This window comes from Coccidioides posadasii, chromosome 4 (genome assembly GCF_018416015.2).
Source record: "Coccidioides posadasii str. Silveira chromosome 4, complete sequence".
NCBI lineage: Eukaryota > Fungi > Ascomycota > Eurotiomycetes > Onygenales > Onygenaceae > Coccidioides > Coccidioides posadasii.
The window spans coordinates 2,432,142-2,452,829 of record NC_089410.1 but is presented as its reverse complement, the minus strand read 5'-3'; the positions used below and the strand labels follow the sequence as shown (position 1 = coordinate 2,452,829).

The window sequence follows — 20,688 nt, the reverse complement described above, 5'->3', positions numbered from 1 at the left end:
CCGCCTCAAGCTCATGTTGCACAAGTTACGGCACACAAAGAACGAAAAAAGATAACCCCTCAGCTGTCAATTCGAGAATCTTATAGGGCCGTTGAGCGCTCCCTCCGTCTGAGTCAACGAGGGGCACGGTATCGCCTCCAAAGTCTAGATGCATCATCTGTTCAAAGCGTTGATTGTGTTCCGCACAAGAAGGAGGTAGCATTGGTAATCGATACGGGCAATGCCTGGAGTGCTATTTTGATTAATTTCATGTTGCTTGCATGTCTTGGAAGTCTAGGATGACCGATAACTCCATGGAGCATGGATGATCGAGGGTTCGAGAGGAACTCAGGACCCCACAAGGCCACATTAATAATGTAAAGTTAGGCTTTCCAATTCATTCCCTCTCAGAGGTTGAGAGCCTGAAAGTAGCGACGGAGGACTGGGCTCCGGAATGCTGGATATGACCCGAGCGATGGGATGTCAAACAGCTTTGTACGGAGCCGTACCGCGTAAAATAATGACGTGCAGCCTGGAGAAAAGAAACAACGAGCAACAATTGGCCATGAACGAGGGGAAGTGGGTAACTTGTATGGAGCACTGGGGCTGTTTTTCGCCAAAGCTCCCATCCATCCTTTGTCCTGTCCTCCGGATGTAGTAAAAGTGTTCCGCCCGAGAGTAACTGACATGGTGCGGAGAAGATAGGCATGTTTAACGGCTGCGAGGGATAAGTGTTACATGTCTTCTTTCAAACCAGCCGCAACGCCCAGAGTGGAATTTTCATTCGAGAAAACGTCTGGTGCCCCTGGAGTCCGTGATGAAAGCCCACCTGACCCCACAGCAGAGCCGTATGGTTACATGAATGTATTTTCGGCTCTGTTACCACGAGCTGAAACTTAATTCGGTATGGTTATTTTTACTGGTATTATTAACCAGAGACCCCAAAAGGGGATAACTGCACACCCAACCAATTACTGCGCCTCTGGTGACACTGCTCATCTTTCCACGACCCCAATCTGAGGACTTGGACTGACCTATTCTTGCCTTACTCTCCAATCAAGGCCTTCTCGCTTCGTCTCCAACCTATCATTGAGTCAGGCACGCAGAGGCTCACGACATTCATCCTCTCTCACCACTACTGTGAGAGTGAGCGCCCCTCCGGAACCCCCCGTGGGCATACAGCTAGTCCGCTTCGGTTCAACCCCCCCGGCTCGATCGTCCTCGCGTTCCTGCACCATCAATCTTAACAACGAAAATTAAGGCCCCCCTGGATCAAGATTCAACCATCAATCGACCCTTTCTCTCTTCCTATCTCCATCCAATTGATCCAGCTCTACGCCTCGTTGCCACTTGACATCGCCGCCGATCATGGACAGCGAGCAATTGCAGGCGAAGATAACGGCTGCCAGACGCGAGGCAGAGGGTTTAAAAGATCGAATCAAGCGAAGGAAAGATGAATTGGCCGATACCACCCGTAAGGCCCTCCCTTTTTCGCAATTGTTCCCTCGCGCTTCCTCTTTGATCTCATTGTTTTGTTTCGAGTCACTCCTATGGACGGGTTGTCGGAGTCAAGAGGCAACACCGCCAACGTGGAATCTGATAGCCTTGTTCATCTGATGTTAACATCTTCTCTTCTCTATACCAGTTCGCCAAGTTGCGCAGAACAATACGGATCCGTTACCGCGGATTGGCATGCGCCCTCGACGAAATCTGAAAGGCCATCTCGCCAAAATCTACGCTATGCACTGGTCGACCGATCGCCGACACTTGGTCTCTGCTTCTCAAGATGGGAAGCTCATAATTTGGGATGCATACACGACAAACAAAGTTCACGCTATTCCCCTTCGCTCTTCCTGGGTTATGACCTGCGCCTACGCTCCCAGTGGAAATTACGTCGCATGCGGTGGTCTTGACAACATTTGCTCAATCTACAACCTTTCTTCGCGAGAAGGCCCCACCCGGGTCGCCAGGGAATTGTCCGGTCACTCAGGTTATCTATCATGTTGCAGATTCATCAACGACCGCCGAATCATCACCTCTTCCGGCGATATGACGTGTATGTTGTGGGATATTGAGTCGGGAACGAAAGTCACCGAATTTGCCGACCATCTTGGGGATGTCATGAGCATCAGCATTAATCCGACAAACAATAACATCTTCGTTTCCGGCGCATGCGATGCCTTCGCCAAGTTGTGGGATACCCGAGTTGACAAGGCCGTTCAAACCTTCTCCGGCCACGAATCCGATATTAACGCCATCCAATTTTTTCCGGACGGCAATGCATTCGGAACTGGCTCGGACGACACTTCTTGCCGATTGTTTGATATCCGGGCGGATCGCGAATTGAACATTTACCAGGTCCGTCAAATTCAAAGCAGTTCTTCTTAGACAGTTTTACTCCAATCACATACCATGAAAACTTGCGTGAAACTAATCATCATATTTATTTAGAGCGATCAAGTTCTCTGTGGAATCACATCTGTTGCTTTCTCGGTATCTGGACGACTTTTGTTCGCAGGTTATGATGATTTTGAATGCAAAGTATGTTGCGCCTTTTACCAGAAGCTCCTTTTTCGAAATTCATGCATTTATAATATGTCATATAGGTCTGGGACGTTTTGCGAGGTGATAAGGTTGGCTCGTTGAGCGGCCACGAGAATCGCGTAAGCTGCTTGGGCGTGAGCAATGATGGAATAAGTTTATGCACAGGATCTTGGGATTCCCTTGTGAGTTTTCATTTAGCCATCAATTTGACAAGTTACACGCTTACACTCGGTTAATTAGCTCAAAATCTGGGCTTGGTAAGGCCCAAGCTCGGGTTGGAACTTCGAAGTCGCCATCAGCTGCCAGCGTATATCCTCGAAACAGTCAAGGGCCCTCCTTGTACAATAACCAGTTCATCATTTGACCCTCGCTTCCTCTCTACATTTCGCTATCCGTACATTATTGCCATACGAGACTTCCATTTTGAAACCCTTGAGATGTAAAGAGGTGGCTTGGTTACCTGTGCGCGCCTCCGCGGTTAAGAAGCAGTTGCTCGTTCTGACCTATGAGCCTGTTGTGAACGACACAGCACGACGACGACATGACAGTATTTTGTTGGCTCTCCATATCACAAATCCATTTGACTGTACCGGCAGAAGACCCGAAAAAGTGGGTGAAGGAGAATTTGCGAAAAGTGTGCTTCCAATAAATTGGAGCAGACATGGGAAGTTTTGAAATTATATCGCACATTTTTTTGGCTCTTAATTGATCGTTGGGTTGGGTTGATGATTGATACATGGCTTTTTCTACCTAAAACCCTCAGCGGCTTTGCAGACGGTTCTTCCTCATCTTTTTTGATTTACATGTCCCGAATCCTTGTTCCCTTGTTTTCCAGCTTTGTATCGCATTTGGCCCCGTCGGCCATGAAATTTCCCTTTTTTTTTCCGTTGGTGTTTCCTTTTATCCCTTTTCTTTTCCCCTTGGCGGGTCGGGAACGATAATGCGCTTCATACCAATCTTTTTCTCGTCCTTTAGGTACTAACCTTTATTCTCGCCCCCACCGGTCGAACCTTTTTCCTCCCTCTTTCCCGCCCGCCCTGTTCCTGCAATCAGTTCATTATTCCCCCTTTGTTGGTGTTTTTCTCATTTCCTCTCCTTCCATGGCTGGTTCCGACCAAGCCGCCCTTTTCTGTATGATTTTTTAGGGTGCTATTTATCATTCACCTTTGTCTACACGTTTCCTTTTTTTTTTTTTTTTTTCTCTCTTTCTTCCCTTCTTGGCCCAGAAACATCACGTGGTTGGGTTGTTGAGCTGGGCCGTCATAAATCTTTTTTAATTCTTCCTATTATATGTATTTAGGCCCAGAGTGTGAGAAAGGTGCGTGTGTATGTATGTGGTGGATATGTTTGGGGTGACAAAGCAGTTTTGATATTGTTAAAATTTTAAAATTTTTGGTCTATTTCCTTTTTCCTTTTTTCCTTTCTTTTGGTTCATATGTACGGAGTTGCCACACCTTGTTGGGTCATGTACTCATCATGGGCTATATCATTTACGTCGTCCCAATCAGCAGCTCCCGTTACCACAGCCTCCAGTCATGTTGTTCTGGATACTATGTGGGTTTACGTATTTATCCTCTAGATTTGTAAGAGCTGAAGGAATTTTGCGTATTCCTCTTTCCCTCTTCCAGGCCTAGAAAATCGGGATCCGGAGATTGCGGGTGCTGGATATTTCCCAACTCCCCGATAGCATTGCACATTATCGTTGATACCTGTTCAGGTTGCGGTTGCGAGTGTTCCATCCTATTTCTCAATATTCATATATATATACCAGCCACATCTTTACAGTATATATGTAGAAATCACCATCTGGTCCGCAATACCTACAGACAGGAAAGGACGAGCTATCAAGGCTTCAAGCAGCCAGCATCAGCTTCTCCTTTCCACCCAATTCACTGGTGCGACGGGAACGCCGGTGGTCAAGCAAGCTTTGATGTTTTCCAAGCACTCCAGTTCTGAAAGCATCCATGCTCCAGTCGTGTTTCCTCCCAAGTGGGGCTGAATGATACATTTCTCACTCGTCCTGAAGTACTCACTGTGCAAAGGGAAATTAGATGAAAAGAATATATAAACAGTATGTGGCTTATGCGCTCAATATCATAAGAAACTCACAATAGCTCCATATTGGGATGCAGCTGCCTTTGGCGGCCGGGTGAGAAGATATTAAAGAACAAGAGAAGAGAAGAGAAGAAGGGGGGAATACATACTTGATCGTCGGCTCCCCCTCAAACACATCTAGTCCTGCCATTTTCACTTTTCCAGACTCCAGAGCTTCGATCAGTGCGCCTTCATCGACCACTTCACCCCGTGCCGTGTTGACGAAGTATGCACCATCTTTCATTTTCGCAAATTCTCTTCGACCTATGAGACCTGTCGTCGCATCGTTCAGTGGGCAGTTTATCGATACGATGTCGGAAGTAGAAAGCAAATCGTCCAGCGTTGGGCAGTATGAGGCATTATATTGCTCTTCAATGTCCAGGGACAGGCGTTTCCGGCTGTAATATCTGATTTTGAGGTTGAATGCCAACGCCTTTTTGGCCAAGAGCTACCGTTGGATTCTCCGTAGAAGGGAGATATTCTCAGTCAAGGTCAAACATCATTTCTTTTCCCCTCCATAGACGAAGCTGTTCATGATCTGGTAGGGAATTCCACGACGCATGGGCTTGGGACAAAGGGGTAATTGCACATACCTTTCCGATACTCCCCATTCCCACAATACCCAGCGTCAGACCCCTCGGATCCGTCGACGGATTAACAACCAAATCCCTCCATCTGCCTTCCCTTGCCGATCGTTCTGCCACTGTTGTGTTCTTCAATGTCGCTAAGATGAGAAACATGGCCATATCCGCGGTGGCTTCTGAAATTGCATTGCGTGTATTACAAAACCAGATGTTATTCTTGGTCATCCAGTCGACGTCGAAAGCGTTGAATCCGGCAGGTGCCGCAGCGACGATTTTGAGATGTGGGAGCAAGGGCCCGAAGAGTTCGGCGTCGAATGGTTTAAAGGGCATGATTCCTATCCGGACCATGACCGCATCGAACGGACCGCAGGAGGCTGCCAGTTGGGCGATCTCGGGAATCGCACCGGCACGGTCCGTAGATTTGAGGACCTGACTGGCGGGTTAGCTGAGGTGGGTGAAAACTCGTCTTGATATTTGAAAGGCCAGCAGACATGGAGTTCGAATTTGGAGGTGAAGTCTTCCAGATAGGCCTTGTTGGTGTAGGCTGGATAGCTCAACGCCAGGACCTTTGGCTTCCTTGGTTGTTGTTCTGAAGACATTGTAAGTGTTTTAAAGTAACTGACTCAATTGTTGCGTCCAGCTCTGTTTCTTGAGCATTGCCCACCATAGCCCAGGCCGTTCTATTCCCCTATATTTGCAATGTTAATGATGCTTGTGCTTTCCCCGCGCGTCCAGAGTATTTCGACCGATAGATTTGAGGATTGCGCGCGCCTACTGCCTGTTCGGCAAGAAGGAGAAGCCGACGGCGAAAGTCCGTATTCCCATGCAGAGCTAGCCTTGAGCTTCGGGATGTGACAGTCCATCAATTGCCGCACAAGTCCACCGATTAAGGGCATAGTCCCAATTGTGACATATCTCGGCTCATTACGACCAAACTTCACAGACAAGATGCTCTCTACCTGCGTATATGTCTCCCTCTCTGATACGGCACCGTTTTGAACGCCATGGATTGGGGATGAACCCCCTGTGGGAATGCACCTGCACAGGGCGTGCCAATGATATAACAACCAATTCTATGGTGAATCCGGTGTGCTGCTGTGGCTTTCGCGTGTGGAGAACGGAATTGCATGCATACAAGGCTTAATTGGGCGGCAGGAGTGAAGGTTCGAGGCTGAGTAGGGCGGACTTGGGCTAAGGGCCGCGGTGGGAGACAGGGTGCGTACGAGGGAACTTAAAACTAACGAAGAGACACCCTTTTGGATGGAGTACCTCTCGTGGTGAAGTTGTTGCTGCGGAGGTTGTTGGCTCTGGGTTGTGGAGCATGGAGCCTGGAGCCTGGAGATGGATTTGCAGGCCAATCCATCAAGCTACATATAACCCACAAGAGCTAGTTCTCGGGACGTTGGGGGATGGGATGTGGTGGGGACTGGATGAACTGTGTGTCATGGTGAGGCAGTTCCAAACAGACATTTCCAAGACAACTCCCAACTTGAGCATGAGCCACATCCACATTCACTTTGCTAACGGCCTTTGAAACCCCCCAAGACAGCTCTTTTGAGTGTTTTGGGAGCACCAGAGTTCAAGCAGCAAAACGGAGTGTCTGAACCACACTCCACAAATGGGGATAGCCCAGGCCCACGTCGATCAGCAGGCTGCCGGTTCCATTCCGGCCCCCCAAAGCTGACGTGTAATCAACGAACAATAAAACTTAGCTCGAACCAGTTGCACCTGGGCTATGAAGCCGCATTACTCCGTACATACATTACTGTACATGTTACGCATGGCGCTGTTGTTAGTCGGGAGGAGTCCCCGTAACGATGATCTCCCATTCATCAAAGAGACGCCTGCGGGTGATGGATGTCCAGCAGGCTGCTTCCTTTGCCTTTCCGTGTGTCTTTCTCAGGAGGACTGTTGTACTCTCGCAGACAGCCCAAGATGCCTCAGTCCTCCTCGTTCGAGCTTCTTCCGCTACGACAGTCGGTCGACACCCTTCCTGAGCTTGATGACCACCTCACGCTCCTCCCCAAGTCTCCAGGCGATGTCGACCCAGGTCTGTTCCGCCAGCCCAGACAGGCGAGAACCTGGCTAGGCTCTTGCGTTCGATACTCTCGCTTGCCCTTCTCGCTGGTCGAACAGTGCTTGAGAACACGCAAGACCACGCGGAAAAGATTCGGCTTTCGTCGCGTCCTCAGGCTTACGGTCTTACTCATCGGCGCATTCATTTGCATATCGGTCGTTGAAGCAATTCTATATCCCTCCTATCAGACTCCTCCTGCGCATTATCGTGCCCTGCAACGGAGAATACTTGGTTCAGCGCGGCCGGGCCGTGGGAATCCAAACGGCGAGAAGATATTCATTGCAGCCAACATCATAAACGAAGACCTGATCCGTGGGGCTTGGGGGGACGCGATGCGGGAATTGGTTGATATCCTAGGAGAAGAGAATGTTTTCGTCAGTGTCTATGAGAATGACAGTGGCGTTGGAACGTCCGATGCTCTTCGAGAATTCCAAGAAAGGCTACGATGTTAGCACATGCTCCTCAAACTTTTCCCCTCCCTTCTTATCGCGGTATCTTAGCTGACAGTTCCCGCAGGTAATTCCTCCATCGTCACGGGGGACAACCTATCCTTGTCAGACCTACCAAGCAGCACTGTACCTTCCGGTGAGAAGAGGATCAAGCGCATCGCATACCTCGCTGAAGTACGGAACCGCGCTCTCAGACCTCTTGACCCTACCTACACACCTCTTGATTCTCAAACAGGATTCCAACACGCGAATATGAGATTCGACCGAATTTTATTTCTGAACGACATCTTCTTCTCCCCAGCTGATGCCGTACAGCTATTGTTCTCGACGAATAAGAGCAGATATCGTGCCGCATGCGCTATCGATTTCGTCTCGAACGTGATGTTCTACGACTCATTCGTCGTCAGAGACACCAATGGGTATGGCATGGGGCTGATGTTCTTCCCGTGGTTCCCACCAACAGGAAGTGCCGAAAGTCGAAACGCCGTCTTAGCCGAGAAGGATGCAGTCCCTGTTCGCAGCTGTTGGGGGGGAATGGTTGCGTTTGAGGCTGGACAGTTTCAGAGCTTATCTACTCAACTTTCTCCCTGGTTGACGGCACGCTTTCGCTACGAGCCCGAATCGTTCTGGGAGGCTGCCGAATGCTGTCTTATCTTTTCAGATTTGGAGGATGCCTTTGGCGAGCCAAATGTCTCCGAGGGTACAGGGGTGTTTGTCAACCCGTTTATCAGGGTGTCGTATACCCGGCACACGTGGAACTGGCTGCCGTTTTTCAAGAGATATGAGCGCATATTCCGCAATCTACAGTATATCGTCAGCAAGATCGGCTACCCTGAATACAATCCCCGACGCTTGCATAAGCCAGGTCAATTGGTGAAGCAAAGATCATGGGTGAACAATGTGGACGGACCAGGAACGGGAGGATCATTTCAGATGGTCGAAAGCAAAGCTACGCCAGGAGGCTTTTGCGGACAGAGACGCATGTTTCTGATGAAGCGTGACTTTGAATCGGCAAATAGACGGGGAGAAAAAAATTGGGAGAGTATACCAGTGCCTTGGTAAACGTGCGGTCTTCAGTTTTTAAAAAAATTATTCGCATTCGGGAGCGGGAGTAAATCTGCACAGCACTTGGCGGAGTTTTATGGGACTTGAACTGAGCGTTAAGCAACATTTCACAAGCGACGATAAACACACTTCATGTTGCAACTACGCAATGCCTGACTACATTCTATTAATAGCTAATAGCTTTTTACCTGCTAGCTTCCATACTTTGTGGACACAACTCGGCCAGCGCAAGATCCAACAATAGACTCCTGCGAATACAAGCCCCTTATGAAGGCAGCATTGGTACCTTTCAAAATCACATACTTTGATGGATCTCTTCCTTTTCCCTTACATGTTAAAGAGTGATCATGCCTGCGAAGCTGCGCCCCTATTGTGCTTGGAGAGTGGAGATTCTGCACGCAATCACTTCATGGTGACAGCTATAAAATTGTCAGGGAATCATGCTGTCATTGCTATCCCTGTTCTTTGATCCTTCTATAGATCTAGAGAGCTGTAACGTGCAATCTGACCATTGTTTCCTTTTTCTTTTTCTTTTCTTTTCTTTTTTTTTTTTTTTTTTTTTAATTTGTTTTTCTTGGGGAGGATATGGGGGTAGATCTGTGGGCACAAACGTGGCAGATAGCTAATAGTATGCAGAAGGGATCTGCTGAATTAAAGGCCGGTCCGAAAACACGGGCCATGACTTTGTAGGACCTTGAGATGAGAGGGAGAGGGAATATTCTTGTCGAGCGGGAGCATTGACCGGGGAGACTGAGTTGTTCAGAGGATGTCAAGGGATTGAAGGCAGTTGAAATTGATCTGATCGACAAGAGACCAGACGCGGATGCTCCGTTACCGTAAGATCATCATGTTTGGGTTGCTAATGGTTAGCCCGAATGCAGTGGCGGGAAGGGTTGCCTTTTGCATAGCAGTTGAGCAGAACGCGTCCCTGGGTTCGATGTCAAGTTAATTGGCAATGGAGACATGTCAACGGACGTCAGGTTGACGGAAAGCAAAACTAGGCATGAAAGGAGTCACATAGTTGGTATTAAATAGTAGTTATGGCCTGCGCTTGTCTCGGAAGCTTCCAATATCAGCTGGACGCAGTGGGGTTTTTCCCCTTGTCGCCCATCCCGGCGGATGTCGTTAATGTTTGACGAGTTGAGTGAGTCGCCCGGGGAGGACAAGGGGTTGACTCACCTAACCTGGCGCGCGTTCAACACGAGGTTAATCAAAGAATGATGCCACACGTGCGTCTTGTTTGCTCCCCGACATGATACATGATGCGGCTCGCCTACGAGCAGATCGAAAGCCACCGATGCAATCGTCCTTCGGTATGTCCGTCACGACGATCGCGAGTGGAGTTTTTAGTGAGGCTGGTTTTATGTTGAGAACGTGCCACGCCACCGATGGCGGTTTCATGTGCTTCTGGCGCCGTCTGGAAGGAGTTCGCGTGGATGGACTCTTTCAATTTCTCTAACCATGGTCGGCCAGCGTGGTCGTCGCCTTATGGGGCCCGGTGGTGGGAATTGGCCGTTTTGTTGTGTCTGTGATCCTGAAACAGGGGCCCCTGAGTGGCGCTAACGGGGCGAAAGGACCGGCAGGCCTCAACTATTTTTGAGAATCTGGCCAGGATGGGCATCGAGGAGAGGCCACAATGGTCCGACAGATGACGATCTCCAGTCTTTTGCTTCTTCCTTTCAGATTCCTTTTCGCGGGCCCGAATTGCGAGAACAGCCACGGCGACTCAAGAGACGCGCGAGGCGTGACCGCTCATTGGTCCTGAAACAAACTCCACGCCCCTCCGGAACTGCCCCCTTCTTCAGGCTGGAATGTTGGCTCGCCCAGCCGTGTCCATTGTTTCATGAACCCTTTCTTCCCAGAATTCGTCAAGTGACATATATATCCTAATCCCCGTTTGCCGGTTCACCTCCGAGAAATTTTTTTCCTTTCTGTCTCTTTCACCATGTCAGCTGCCCAGGACGAAGTGAACCGCCTTCTGAACAGTCAAGAGGATCGAGCCACCTGCCATCCCGAAGACCGCCTCAAGACCGAAGATCTCCATTCCTCCCCCTCAGAAGACGAAGAGGAAGAGGTATCACGACGCGAAAAGAGAACTTCCAGACTAAAGTACATCCCTTCCGACTCCGACGCTGACGACAGCGATTACAACATGATCACCTCGCAGCCAGCCGCTTATCATGTCCCCAGAACATGGTTCGACGCGAACACCGGTCCTAAGGGTGTCATTGCCGACGCGCAATCTTATGAGCGCGCAAAGAAGAGATCATTCCGTCGTACTTTGATGAGCGCCGCCGGCATCGATTACCAGCCGTCCTACAACAAACCAGAAGCTATTCACCAGGAAAAAGCGAGTCCATCGGCCCCTCAGACCCCCGAGGGAAGCGACGATGAAAGGTTCATGCGAGAGTGGCGGGAGGCGCGCATGCGCGAACTTCAAAATAAGAACATGAGACGTTCGAGTCCGAGCAAGAGAAGATACGGATCTGTCGAGGTTGTCGGCGCAAATGGATACCTTGATGCCGTGGAGAGAGTCACGGCAGACACCGTTGTCGTAGTCTGCATATATGATCCTGAGGTTGGTGAATTGCATTTCCATGTCTCCCTTCAAGTCCGACGACAGTGTATTCTAACAGGTTCTTGTTGAAACGTTGTAGTTGTCCGAAAGTTCTATCGTTGAGGATTGTCTAAACACAGTCGCACGCAAACATGCTACGACACGGTTCGTTAAACTACACCACGAAATTGCGGAAATGGACCACATCGAAGCTCCTGCTCTGCTTGCTTACCGTGGTGGCGATGTCTTTGCGACCATAGTGGATATTTTCCGGCAGCTTCCTGACGGGCGCGATTGCAGCTCGTCTAGCCTCGAAGCTCTTCTGATGCAGTATGTCTTCCGGTCAAATCCTCGCGGGCTATGGGAAACAAGGAACACTAACTCTCTATAGACATCGTGTTCTCTGATTTACGACTCTGCTTTCTTTCGTCTCACTCCTTTCTTTCTTTTCACAATTTCCATAGACTCCGAAATGACGTGAACCAAACAATAAGTTGATTTAATATCTACAACGCTGCTGGACACGGCGTATGAATAAAGCCGGTCAATTGCTCCGGACATCTACGTTAATTTTGCCTTTTTCTTTCTAATGAGCATTTTTTTTTTTTTATCCTGGAGTTCTAGCACACGTACACCCCTTAGATTGGCCTTGGGAAGGTATATTGGAGGCGGATCTTTTTCAGGTGATTTTTTGGGAATTGGAATGAGCGGTAAACTGATATACAGCAAGAAAAATCTCTTGGTTTGATGGCTGATGGCAGGTTTTTTTTTTTTTTTTTTTTTTTAATCCCTTTTTGGACTTCTGCATGTTTGCTTTGGACTCTGTATTACTATTAATTCCTTCTTTATGCCAAATGTCTTTCTGATATGTTTTCCGCTCCTCAGCCTCCCTGGCAGCTGTTACGTATCTCCTTTCTTTTTGCCAATAATATATCACTTGCCTTGAAAATAATACGATCCTTAAGGTTAGGGGGTTCTCCTCTGAGCTACCTCTGGGCAAGCTGGTGGATTCTCGCACAGACACTTGGGGAGATCGGTATGCTGAGACCCGAGAGTTGCTTAACCTACGATCTGAAACAAAAAGATGATGCCCAACGTGGTTAGCGAAATATCTCTTACCAGGTGCTCCGATTATCAGGGGATTTGGTGAACACTTCCAATTGGTAACTTATTACTCCGTATCCATTATGGACTTGAAGTTTCCATGAAACAGAAATCAATCGCGTACATACGGAGTACTGTTGGCTGGTTGATAGAGGAGACATTTACTCCACGTTTCTGGACTTTTGGCTGGACATGATATCCCAACTGTTTTCATTAAACGAATTTTCTTCGAGGATTCAGAATTAGTCACTATCAAAGCCATGCCAGGTTTCATCAGAGCCATCACTATCTCCATCCTCCCCTTTCGAACTGTTTGATGTTGAATTTTGGTCTCTCACAAACCCAGCCACGAAAAATCCACCGGTACCCTCTACATCTCTGGCGGAACATCTCAAACAGGCCTCACTCTCCATGTCTGTTAACTCCCATGTCTCCTCTCCGTCGACAGGTTTATGTTCACGTTTCAGCCATCCTCGATGAGGCCAATTTTTCAGCCCTTCAGCCTGTTCTGATCTTGGCAAGATTTTCCATTGCCGTTCCCTAGCGACAGAAGACTGTAGGGCACGATAGACTACGTTTTCATTTTCCTGGGCGTGTATAGAGCAGGTGCTGTAGGTGATCCGCGTAGCACATGGAAATTTAAACGCATGTTCGATAATTTGGGCCTGGAGATTTGAAAGCTTGGTGAGACGGGAAATATCAACTTCTCCGCCCACAGCCTCGTTTTCAAAGGTGTCCGGCGCTGGCGATTCCGAGGTCGAAGCCTCTGGAGGACCTGGCTTGCGTTTTCTCTTGCGGCTGTTGGGGCCACTATTCACAAACCTCCGGCTGTTTTGAGACTTTGGCTCCGGTAAATCTAGCCGAGGGACGTCCTCACGCTTTACAATACCACTGCCTGAACAGCTTGGGTCGAGAAGAAGACCCGTGACGTTCTTGAATCGAGGGTCTTCAGGATCCAAAGCCAGGAAATCCTGGCCCGCAAGGACAGTGACCCGATCATCTACTCCTGCGATTCCAACCATCTTCTGGAGAATTTTTGATCTGGTAGGTGACGCATCAAGGGAATATATTTTGGCCCCCTTTCGGCCAGCCGCAGATAACAATGACGCTAAATGGGTTGTTTTGTTTCCCGGGGCGGCACAGCCGTCTATTAGATCTCCACTCCAAGAAGCTGCCTGATCTCCGAGCAATAAGTACGCTGGGAAACAGGAAGCCTTGTCCTGGAGGATGATCTTTCCTTGCTTATACGCCGGAGTCGAGAGCAATTGCGATGTGGATGCGACGGCAATCAGGTCTGGAATATGCTTGTCAGCATAATATGCCCTGGTCGTCGATGTCGAGAGCCCGTGAAGGGATGTAACAGGGGTGTAGCCGGCAAAGGTGGCGTTCAACTCTTGCTCCAGGGTGGTGCGGGCATTGTTGATGCGAACCCATCGGGGACTGGGGAGCGCCTTGTCCCCTGCATCTCGATTTGTTGCCGTTTCTATAGCTGAGCGTAACTGTTCTACGGAAGCGCAGCCACGACGTATGCGAATCCTGGTGAACTCTGCGTTCAATCGTGTCTTGTGTCGTTCAACTGCGAGACGGAGGGGATGGTTGGAGGGAGCGGCGATTCCCCTTTTAGATAGGAGGAGATCATGGGTTAGGAGAAGTGAGAGAAGTGGAGTGAGCTATTTTGCCTAAGTCACATTGGTTAGACTTCTCCGTACTTTCGCCGTTTTCGAGCATTGGTTTCAGCTTGGATCGCTTATCCGCCGAAATCTGTCGGGAAACGGAAAAGAAAGCAAACAAGAACCCACCTTCGGCTCATGTGCAAGAATATCCGAACTGTCCACCACTTCCTTCAATACTGCGTTCCATTTCGTTACTTCGGTGATGAGAGCATATATTTGAGGCGGAGATGATTTCAGACGGGAGTTGTATATTCGCGATTTCAATGAACCGCCTACCTCAAGCGGGGCGGTCAAAATGGACACCACATCGAAGTATAACATCTCAGACCCCTCCTCACAGTGAGCCTCCAGGAATGTTCTCGGGCTTTGCGATGGCCCTCATGTTTTTCTCTGCGCTGAAGACCGTGTTGCAGCGGATCCCTGGCAAGCGCAGTTAGTCATCGGATCTTATCTTATCGTTCCAGGCCTGCTAACTAGTTACCCAAGACAGTTTAGCGTAGCTAACTCAATAACTAGCTCGGAATGGCGCTAGCACGTCCACGGTAACAGTCCACCTCGGTTGCGCTAGTTAACGGAGTAGTTCAATCGAATCCTTCGACGGTCAACCTCACCGTCGTCGAGCTAACCTCCTGCTAGTCGCCAACAAGGCTCTCGACAGCTCCTCAGCTGCATGAAAGGCATCTACTTATCATGAATCCAAGTTTATGTTGCTTTATTTAAGTCCTATTATGTAGGATGGTGACTGTCAACGCCTCTCCTCCCTCATGATTCAGCATCACATCCGTCTTTCACATGAACATTCACAAGGATTCAACAGTTCAGCCTTGCTCTTCTATCCTGGAGAAACGCTAAAATAGCAGAAACAAGGTGTTTTACCGAAGCATCTTTTGAGTTTACCCCTGACTGCGGCCTCGCTCCCCGTCGAACCAAGCGCAGAACTCGTCAAGAACGGAGGATTTGCATGGGAAACTTTTCTTCTCTTCTTTTTTCTCCGGATATACGTACACCTATGCCAGAGTACGGAAATCGGTCACGTCCAATTATGGAGACTCATAGAGGTCGCCATGTTATGGAGCAAGGCGCCCTACTCCGTAGATCAGTTATCTCATCATAGCGCCGTCCGTGTCCGGGGTTTTATCCGGTCGTGAACTAGTTCTTTTCTGGTACATTCCCTTTGCAGTCGGCGCCGCTTCGCTCCACTTCGTGGATGGGCCATACTCTGCAAAGTTTGGAGTATCCAATAGCTAATGGATTGTCCTCCTTAGCGGACGATCAAATGCTCTTGTCTCTTTCTTTCTTTTCTTTTTTCCGGGCTGGATGCGGGAACACGTGTTGGACTTCGGACACCTTCGCATCCCAGAAGTGCGAAGAATATACGGGGTACTCCGTACATACAAGTCTCTTCCATGGACCCTCCTGATTCCAAAAACAAGGGTCCTCTACTGAATACCCAATGGGAAGGGAGCGGCAAGAGTTACGATGCTGGATTCCGTGAACTTCTCGGTTGCGCCAAGGGAGTCGCTGGTTTCAAGCTTCCAAGGCCGTTGCATGAAGCCGTGATGAGCTGCATTAGGGTGGCCTGAACTAGCGCCAAATATGCTTTGAACTCTTGCCTGGGCGAATATCTGGGAGGAATAGCACAACACTTGAACCAAGAAACGAAACAGCCGTTGCTTTCCTCAGCTGACTTCTTTTTTTCCGTTTCGTGAGACTTAGGGTCACTGAAGGGTCAGGGGCTGGGTGCTCCAAGATGAGTATATAATCTTCGTCACCACTCCCTGGTTAGTGATCCTCTTTCTTTCGAGCTCTCACAGCCCAAGTCATTCGTTTATTTTTTTCAAAGTAGTCATTCGTTTTTACAGCAGGATTGCTGTATGAAAATGCGCTCATCGTTCTTTTCCACTATTGTGGCAGCGTTGGCTGCTGCCACTGCCGCCGTTCCTTTTCCAGGCCCAGTGGCCGCCCCGAAGGGAGAAGCCTTCATTGAAGCTTCGACTCCCAATTTCTTACGACCTATCAAACTCTCAGACCTCGAACCACAAGACAACCTCAACGAGCGCACCTTGCCCGACTTTTCTTGCTTTAAGCCAGTGCAAAATGCTAACATGCTTTTTGGTGGCCTCGCCGGTATGACACTGCGCTTGTCAATTGTTAATTATGACCTACTCGCTGATTTTTTAAGGTTCCGGCAAACTCTTTCTGGCAAATATGACGCTTCATGCGGCTGATAACCTCCCTATCGTCATGATGGAAACTTTTGAAGACTTGACCTCTGCTGTTGACTGCAAGGGGGACGATGGAGAAATGTCCCTTACTTTCAAATCGAAGGCTGCTTATGAATTTGCCATAACGTCGTGGGACTATATCAACGCCAAAACTGATGCAGAATTCCTGATGATTGCCAATCATGCTAGTTGCGGTCCCGAAGGACAACGCCAGGCGTACAGGTAAAATTCAGGACGACCAGCCTATAATCTATGTATCGATATTGATTTCTATTTTAGGATTACTGACGTGATTAACGATGCCGGAAAACTTTGTATTACTCTCAAGGCCAAGGCGGTCGCCTGGAAGCAATTTGCCGGCGCCTTCGACATTGACTTTGGTCATTATAAGATGTCCACGCAGGCTCTCTTCTCTCTCCAGGCAAAGGGTGTCATTGGATGGATTGGCGAAGCTATTGAAAAATTCAAGGATGGCCTTGATGCTGGCTTCAAGGGCGGAATCAAGGATATAATTGACGTGGTCGATGGTGATGGCGATATTTGCCTGCCAGTCAACATTCCCATCAATATCTTCAAACCAAACACTGAAGTTACTTTGTACAAGGGCCCTGGGTACGTGTCACCCGTGAATGCTTGAAGCACGACACTGATATGATGTTCCTAGATCCCCTGCCGAGATTGAGCTCAGCTGTCAGAACTGCTACGTGCAGGGAACTTTCCTTACTACTGGAACTCTGAAGGTAATGATGCTTTCTTATATGGCAGTGGACTATTCTCATATTTTCTAGGTTGAAAACTACCTCACTACTGAATTGAAACTCGAAATTGAGCCAAAGGATTTCAGTACCGCTGCTGAATTCGAACTCGACTTGGTGAATGTCAAGAAGGAGATTAAGTACTCTCAGACCATTTTCGAAAAGGTTATTCCATTTACCGGAATCGAGATCCCCGGTATCCTGTCCATTGGTGCTAAGGTTGGCTTGTTGATCCACGGCGACGTCAAGTTCACTGGCAGCGCCACTGTTAACTTCGGATGCACCGCCAAACTTCCAAATGGCGGCAAAATGACCCTCGTCCTTATCGGCGATGGCAAGTCCGGCGTCGTAGGCTTGGACAAGATCGAGGCGAAGTCGGACGTCACCTTTAACAATGGATACATTGACCTTGATACCACCACTGTCCCTGAATCCAAGATTACTTGGGGCTTTGAAATTCTTGGCGGTGCTGGCATCGAAGCTGGCGTTAAGTTTGGCATCCCAATTGATCTCAACCTTACTGCTGGTCTCAGTAAGTTTATTGACTCTTCCATGTCTGGATTTTGTTTATTCTGGTTTCCCGGCTAACTTGACATTTTCCAAACAATTCAGAGGAGGGAGGTTGGTGCCCAGATAGCAATGTTAAGACTGGTGTAACTCTCGCTGCCGGTGCCAGTCTGCAGCTGGACCTTGGAGTCTGGGAAGTCGATCGGACCCCAATCTTCGAGATCCCTCTCCTGGATTTCCCAATTCAATGCCCGAAGTACTGCAAGCCCCTTCCTGGACTTGAGCCCGGAAAGAATGAACCTGGAAAGGGAGAGCCTGAAAAGGGCAAACCCGGAACCAAACCCCCAATGAAGTGCAACAAATGTGGTATGTTTCATGTCATTACGATTTGAGGGACCCCCAATCCAACCGCAATATCATTCTGACTGCTCCTCTTTAGGTAAATGCACGCCAATCTAAATAATCAGAGCTTCTGCTGTGAAAATATGCACTTTTGCAACACACCGTCTCGAGTGTGCTAATACTAGTGGATGCGATTCGGCCTATGCTGATATAGAAACCTGCACACCACGCCCAATATATTACTTAAACCACCTCTAGGGTGAATTTAACTGGGATGTTTTGCAGAAGTTTCACTCTTAATGTTTAGTTACCTAATGGCTGTGCTTGACAAAAAGTCATCTAACCTTCGCTGATGTCCTCTCTGTCTTGGGAGTGTATGTATATGACATGGATATAATAGATTCTGCATCCTTGTATGCTACACCTGTATAAAGTATAACTCCTTATAATTGCAAGCAAAGATCAATGCTCTTGTGTTCACACCCATCTTTGAGTACCTGGGCAAAGCTTTGCCAACCGTAGGCACAACTGATAGTGACATAGTTAAAAATGTGCTTGTAGGGTAAAGGTTGAAACAATGAGTAGCATTAGAGGAAAGAAAAAGGTTAAACGGTGCTTTCATATGCCATTCAATTATTAAGAGACCCAACCCAGAATATCTCATGCCATCAGTGAATGTATCGCCAGAATTACACGAAAGTGGAACCTTGTCGCCAATGTACTCCGTGGCAAAATCAGACCAAAAGATGAGAGAAAAATAACTCAAGGCTATGAGTAAAAGGAAAGACCATATGCGGGGCCAATGGCAGCAGAGGACACGAAGATGTGGGCGGAAGCAAAGAGATATGGCCTATTTTACATCTGTATTTTCAGCACACGCAATTGCAGGACTTTTTTTCCCTTTTCTTTTTCTCTTCTCCAGCTTTTGGTTCCTTTCTCCATATTTAACAATGCTGGTTATCTCCCAATGAATTTCGATTTTAGCATATTAATTTAAAATAGGGGGTGCAAGCTTATTCGCTCACACAACTCCCTTTTCCTGAGAGAAATCCCAGAGCATCTTGATAAGGCTGTCGGGCAGGGTATACAGGTCGACATGGAATTCACCCTCTATATGTGCAGTAGAAATTAGTAAGGCATAGATGTTATATTGAAGCATAATACTTACGTTCAATATCATTCTTTGTATATGAATCTGGTGACTTATGATCATGAACCATCTGAACAACTTGAAGAAGATCATCCTCTCCAAGCTTCTGTAAACCATCGGCAAGCCTCTCCATATCAATCTAGAGATAATAGTTAGTGACAGAAGCACCAAATCTGACTGCAATACCACAGAGGCTTCAATCAAGGCATACATTCTTATCGACGCGTTTCTTTTTCTTTGAGTTATCATCCTGGCCACGCTTCGACTTCAGACCATTTTCATCTCCTGGGACGGGACCAAATTCGCGTAGGGCAGCGAGGACAGCCGGCTTAGGGTTCTTAAACGTCTGATATCCGACTGTTAGAGACCAAGGGACCAGATATCGGAAACAGTGGCATCGAATATAAAGAATATAACTCACAAGAACGTGCTTCGACTCGTATCTATTCTGTTGGAAGTTCAAGTCATGAGCGATAACATGTTCCTTGTCCGGCGCAAGAAGCCGAATGGACATGTCAAACTCTCCCCATCCCTCTTCTTCAATTCTGAAAGGCGGAGCCTTGAAAGCTGGCAACAGAAGAGAACTAGTTAGCAGGGGCCCAGCCCTTACAATACAATATAAATGTCACGCGTGTCTTCCGGTAATTTAGGGTACCAAAAAGCATGAATTAGACGCGCAACTCACTTTGGACAGCTCTGTCTTCGAAACTCGGGTGAAGAGTATAAGTCACTTCACTAAAAAGCGTCGCAGGAACCTGTTCTCCATGCTCGTTCAGGAGATAAACTTCAACGGACCACCGACGGACCGGCAAGCCGTCAAATTCAGAGGATTTCTCCCTATCTCATGATATACCCAATCAGCACGGGTCCCAACGCACAGTACTCCTTTTCAGACATAGCTTAGCAGCACAGCAGCAGCATCCATGTATATAGAGCAAGATTTATGTGGTACATATTCTCTCATTCCGTTTCGAAAGGGGCAACCGCGGGGCGGGGTAAAAACCGCATGCACGGCGGTGGACGAGTTCCAGCAACACAGGTCGACAACAACAGGGAGATAAGAATACATACGTCGGGGCCTGCTCCGTAATGAGCTTGACAGTGCGTTTGACCTGAGTGTGTCTCGGCATTAGTATTGGCGTTCACCTGAAGAGCTGCGTGATAGGTGCGACAGAGGTTGAGTGTGAAGGGATGGTGACGCGATGATGAAAGAAGCTGTTTTTGCAAGAGTGCAACATGAGGTCCAGAGGGCTCCGGAAGCTTACATCAGGCATCCTTCCTGGTTGTGTTATTGACTGTTTCTGGAACACTTGTAGAAGTGTTGGTGGTCGCGAAGTTGTGTTGCGGGGAACGCCGTTGTTGGCCAGGTAAGTTCTCTGGGTGATTGTACACAGACAATGTCAGAGGGAGGAATAGAGATCTCTAGACAGAGTGCTGATTGAGAGATTAAGAGATGAGATGAGATGGATGATATGGGTTTCGTCTCATTTCATTGTAAGAGGAGAGTTGCCGCCCGCCATCTAGAGTGGGATGCGACTTTGGGGTGGTTATCAGCAACCCACTCTCCAAGCAGAGTTAAATAG

General features: G+C 48.3%; 7 protein-coding genes across 7 annotated transcripts; 4 read left to right on the top strand and 3 right to left on the bottom strand.

Annotated features, from left to right (window-relative positions):
* The first annotated feature begins 1,004 nt into the window (after positions 1-1,004).
* GPB1 (guanine nucleotide-binding protein subunit beta 1) lies at positions 1,005-3,896 on the top strand. Its single transcript, XM_066125595.1, has 5 exons — positions 1,005-1,453; positions 1,625-2,337; positions 2,431-2,520; positions 2,586-2,705; positions 2,764-3,896. Exons 1-5 carry the CDS (start codon positions 1,348-1,350, stop codon positions 2,782-2,784), a joined length of 1,050 nt encoding a protein of 349 aa, XP_065981679.1. The 5' UTR covers positions 1,005-1,347; the 3' UTR covers positions 2,785-3,896.
* Positions 3,897-4,389: 493 nt separating this feature from the next.
* Positions 4,390-5,800, bottom strand: D8B26_007640 (uncharacterized protein; the record flags this gene model as incomplete). Its single annotated transcript, XM_066125594.1, has 4 exons — positions 4,390-4,555; positions 4,728-5,065; positions 5,211-5,630; positions 5,693-5,800. 4 exons carry the CDS (start codon positions 5,798-5,800, stop codon positions 4,390-4,392), a joined length of 1,032 nt encoding a protein of 343 aa, XP_065981678.1.
* A 1,183-nt stretch (positions 5,801-6,983) lies between these two features.
* On the top strand, positions 6,984-9,084 carry D8B26_007639 (uncharacterized protein). Its single transcript, XM_003067146.2, has 2 exons — positions 6,984-7,725; positions 7,795-9,084. Exons 1-2 carry the CDS (start codon positions 7,059-7,061, stop codon positions 8,787-8,789), a joined length of 1,662 nt encoding a protein of 553 aa, XP_003067192.1. The 5' UTR covers positions 6,984-7,058; the 3' UTR covers positions 8,790-9,084.
* Positions 9,085-10,737: 1,653 nt separating this feature from the next.
* D8B26_007638 (uncharacterized protein) lies at positions 10,738-11,439 on the top strand (the record flags this gene model as incomplete). Its single annotated transcript, XM_003067145.2, has 1 exon — positions 10,738-11,439. The coding sequence occupies one exon, from the start codon at positions 10,738-10,740 to the stop codon at positions 11,437-11,439; it is 702 nt and encodes a 233-aa protein (XP_003067191.2).
* Positions 11,440-12,645: 1,206 nt separating this feature from the next.
* On the bottom strand, positions 12,646-14,522 carry D8B26_007637 (uncharacterized protein). Its single transcript, XM_003067144.2, has 2 exons — positions 14,253-14,522; positions 12,646-14,123 (listed from the first exon to the last, which is right to left on the bottom strand). Exons 1-2 carry the CDS (start codon positions 14,445-14,447, stop codon positions 12,696-12,698), a joined length of 1,623 nt encoding a protein of 540 aa, XP_003067190.2. The 5' UTR covers positions 14,448-14,522; the 3' UTR covers positions 12,646-12,695.
* Positions 14,523-16,006: 1,484 nt separating this feature from the next.
* D8B26_007636 (uncharacterized protein) lies at positions 16,007-18,072 on the top strand (the record flags this gene model as incomplete). The annotated part of the gene is made up of 7 exons (XM_003067143.2): positions 16,007-16,253; positions 16,309-16,573; positions 16,631-16,963; positions 17,016-17,091; positions 17,140-17,638; positions 17,719-17,979; positions 18,053-18,072. The coding sequence occupies 7 exons, from the start codon at positions 16,007-16,009 to the stop codon at positions 18,070-18,072; spliced, it is 1,701 nt and encodes a 566-aa protein (XP_003067189.2).
* Positions 18,073-18,547: 475 nt separating this feature from the next.
* On the bottom strand, positions 18,548-20,624 carry D8B26_007635 (uncharacterized protein). Its single transcript, XM_003067142.2, has 7 exons — positions 20,371-20,624; positions 20,177-20,217; positions 19,791-19,942; positions 19,527-19,672; positions 19,317-19,451; positions 19,124-19,244; positions 18,548-19,065 (listed from the first exon to the last, which is right to left on the bottom strand). The coding sequence occupies exons 1-7, from the start codon at positions 20,377-20,379 to the stop codon at positions 18,977-18,979; spliced, it is 693 nt and encodes a 230-aa protein (XP_003067188.1). The 5' UTR covers positions 20,380-20,624; the 3' UTR covers positions 18,548-18,976.
* Between the last annotated feature and the right edge of the window lie 64 nt (positions 20,625-20,688).

Excerpts from the sequence above, each read along its gene's own strand:
- D8B26_007637 (XM_003067144.2), bottom strand. The coding sequence starts at position 14,447 with ATGTTATACTTCGATGTGGTGTCCATTTTGACCGCCCCGCTTGAGGTA. Across the intron at positions 14,124-14,252 it reads TTCTTGCACATGAGCCGAAG|CTCACTCCACTTCTCTCACT; the intron begins GTGGGTTCTTGT and ends TAGGCAAAATAG.
- D8B26_007635 (XM_003067142.2), bottom strand. Across the intron at positions 19,673-19,790 it reads CGAAGACAGAGCTGTCCAAA|CTTTCAAGGCTCCGCCTTTC; the intron begins GTGAGTTGCGCG and ends TTCTGTTGCCAG. Across the intron at positions 19,066-19,123 it reads TACAAAGAATGATATTGAAC|AGGGTGAATTCCATGTCGAC; the intron begins GTAAGTATTATG and ends CTGCACATATAG.
- GPB1 (XM_066125595.1), top strand. The coding sequence starts at position 1,348 with ATGGACAGCGAGCAATTGCAGGCGAAGATAACGGCTGCCAGACGCGAG. Across the intron at positions 2,338-2,430 it reads GCGAATTGAACATTTACCAG|AGCGATCAAGTTCTCTGTGG; the intron begins GTCCGTCAAATT and ends ATATTTATTTAG. Across the intron at positions 2,521-2,585 it reads ATGATGATTTTGAATGCAAA|GTCTGGGACGTTTTGCGAGG; the intron begins GTATGTTGCGCC and ends TATGTCATATAG.
- D8B26_007639 (XM_003067146.2), top strand. The coding sequence starts at position 7,059 with ATGTCCAGCAGGCTGCTTCCTTTGCCTTTCCGTGTGTCTTTCTCAGGA. Across the intron at positions 7,726-7,794 it reads ATTCCAAGAAAGGCTACGAT|GTAATTCCTCCATCGTCACG; the intron begins GTTAGCACATGC and ends CAGTTCCCGCAG.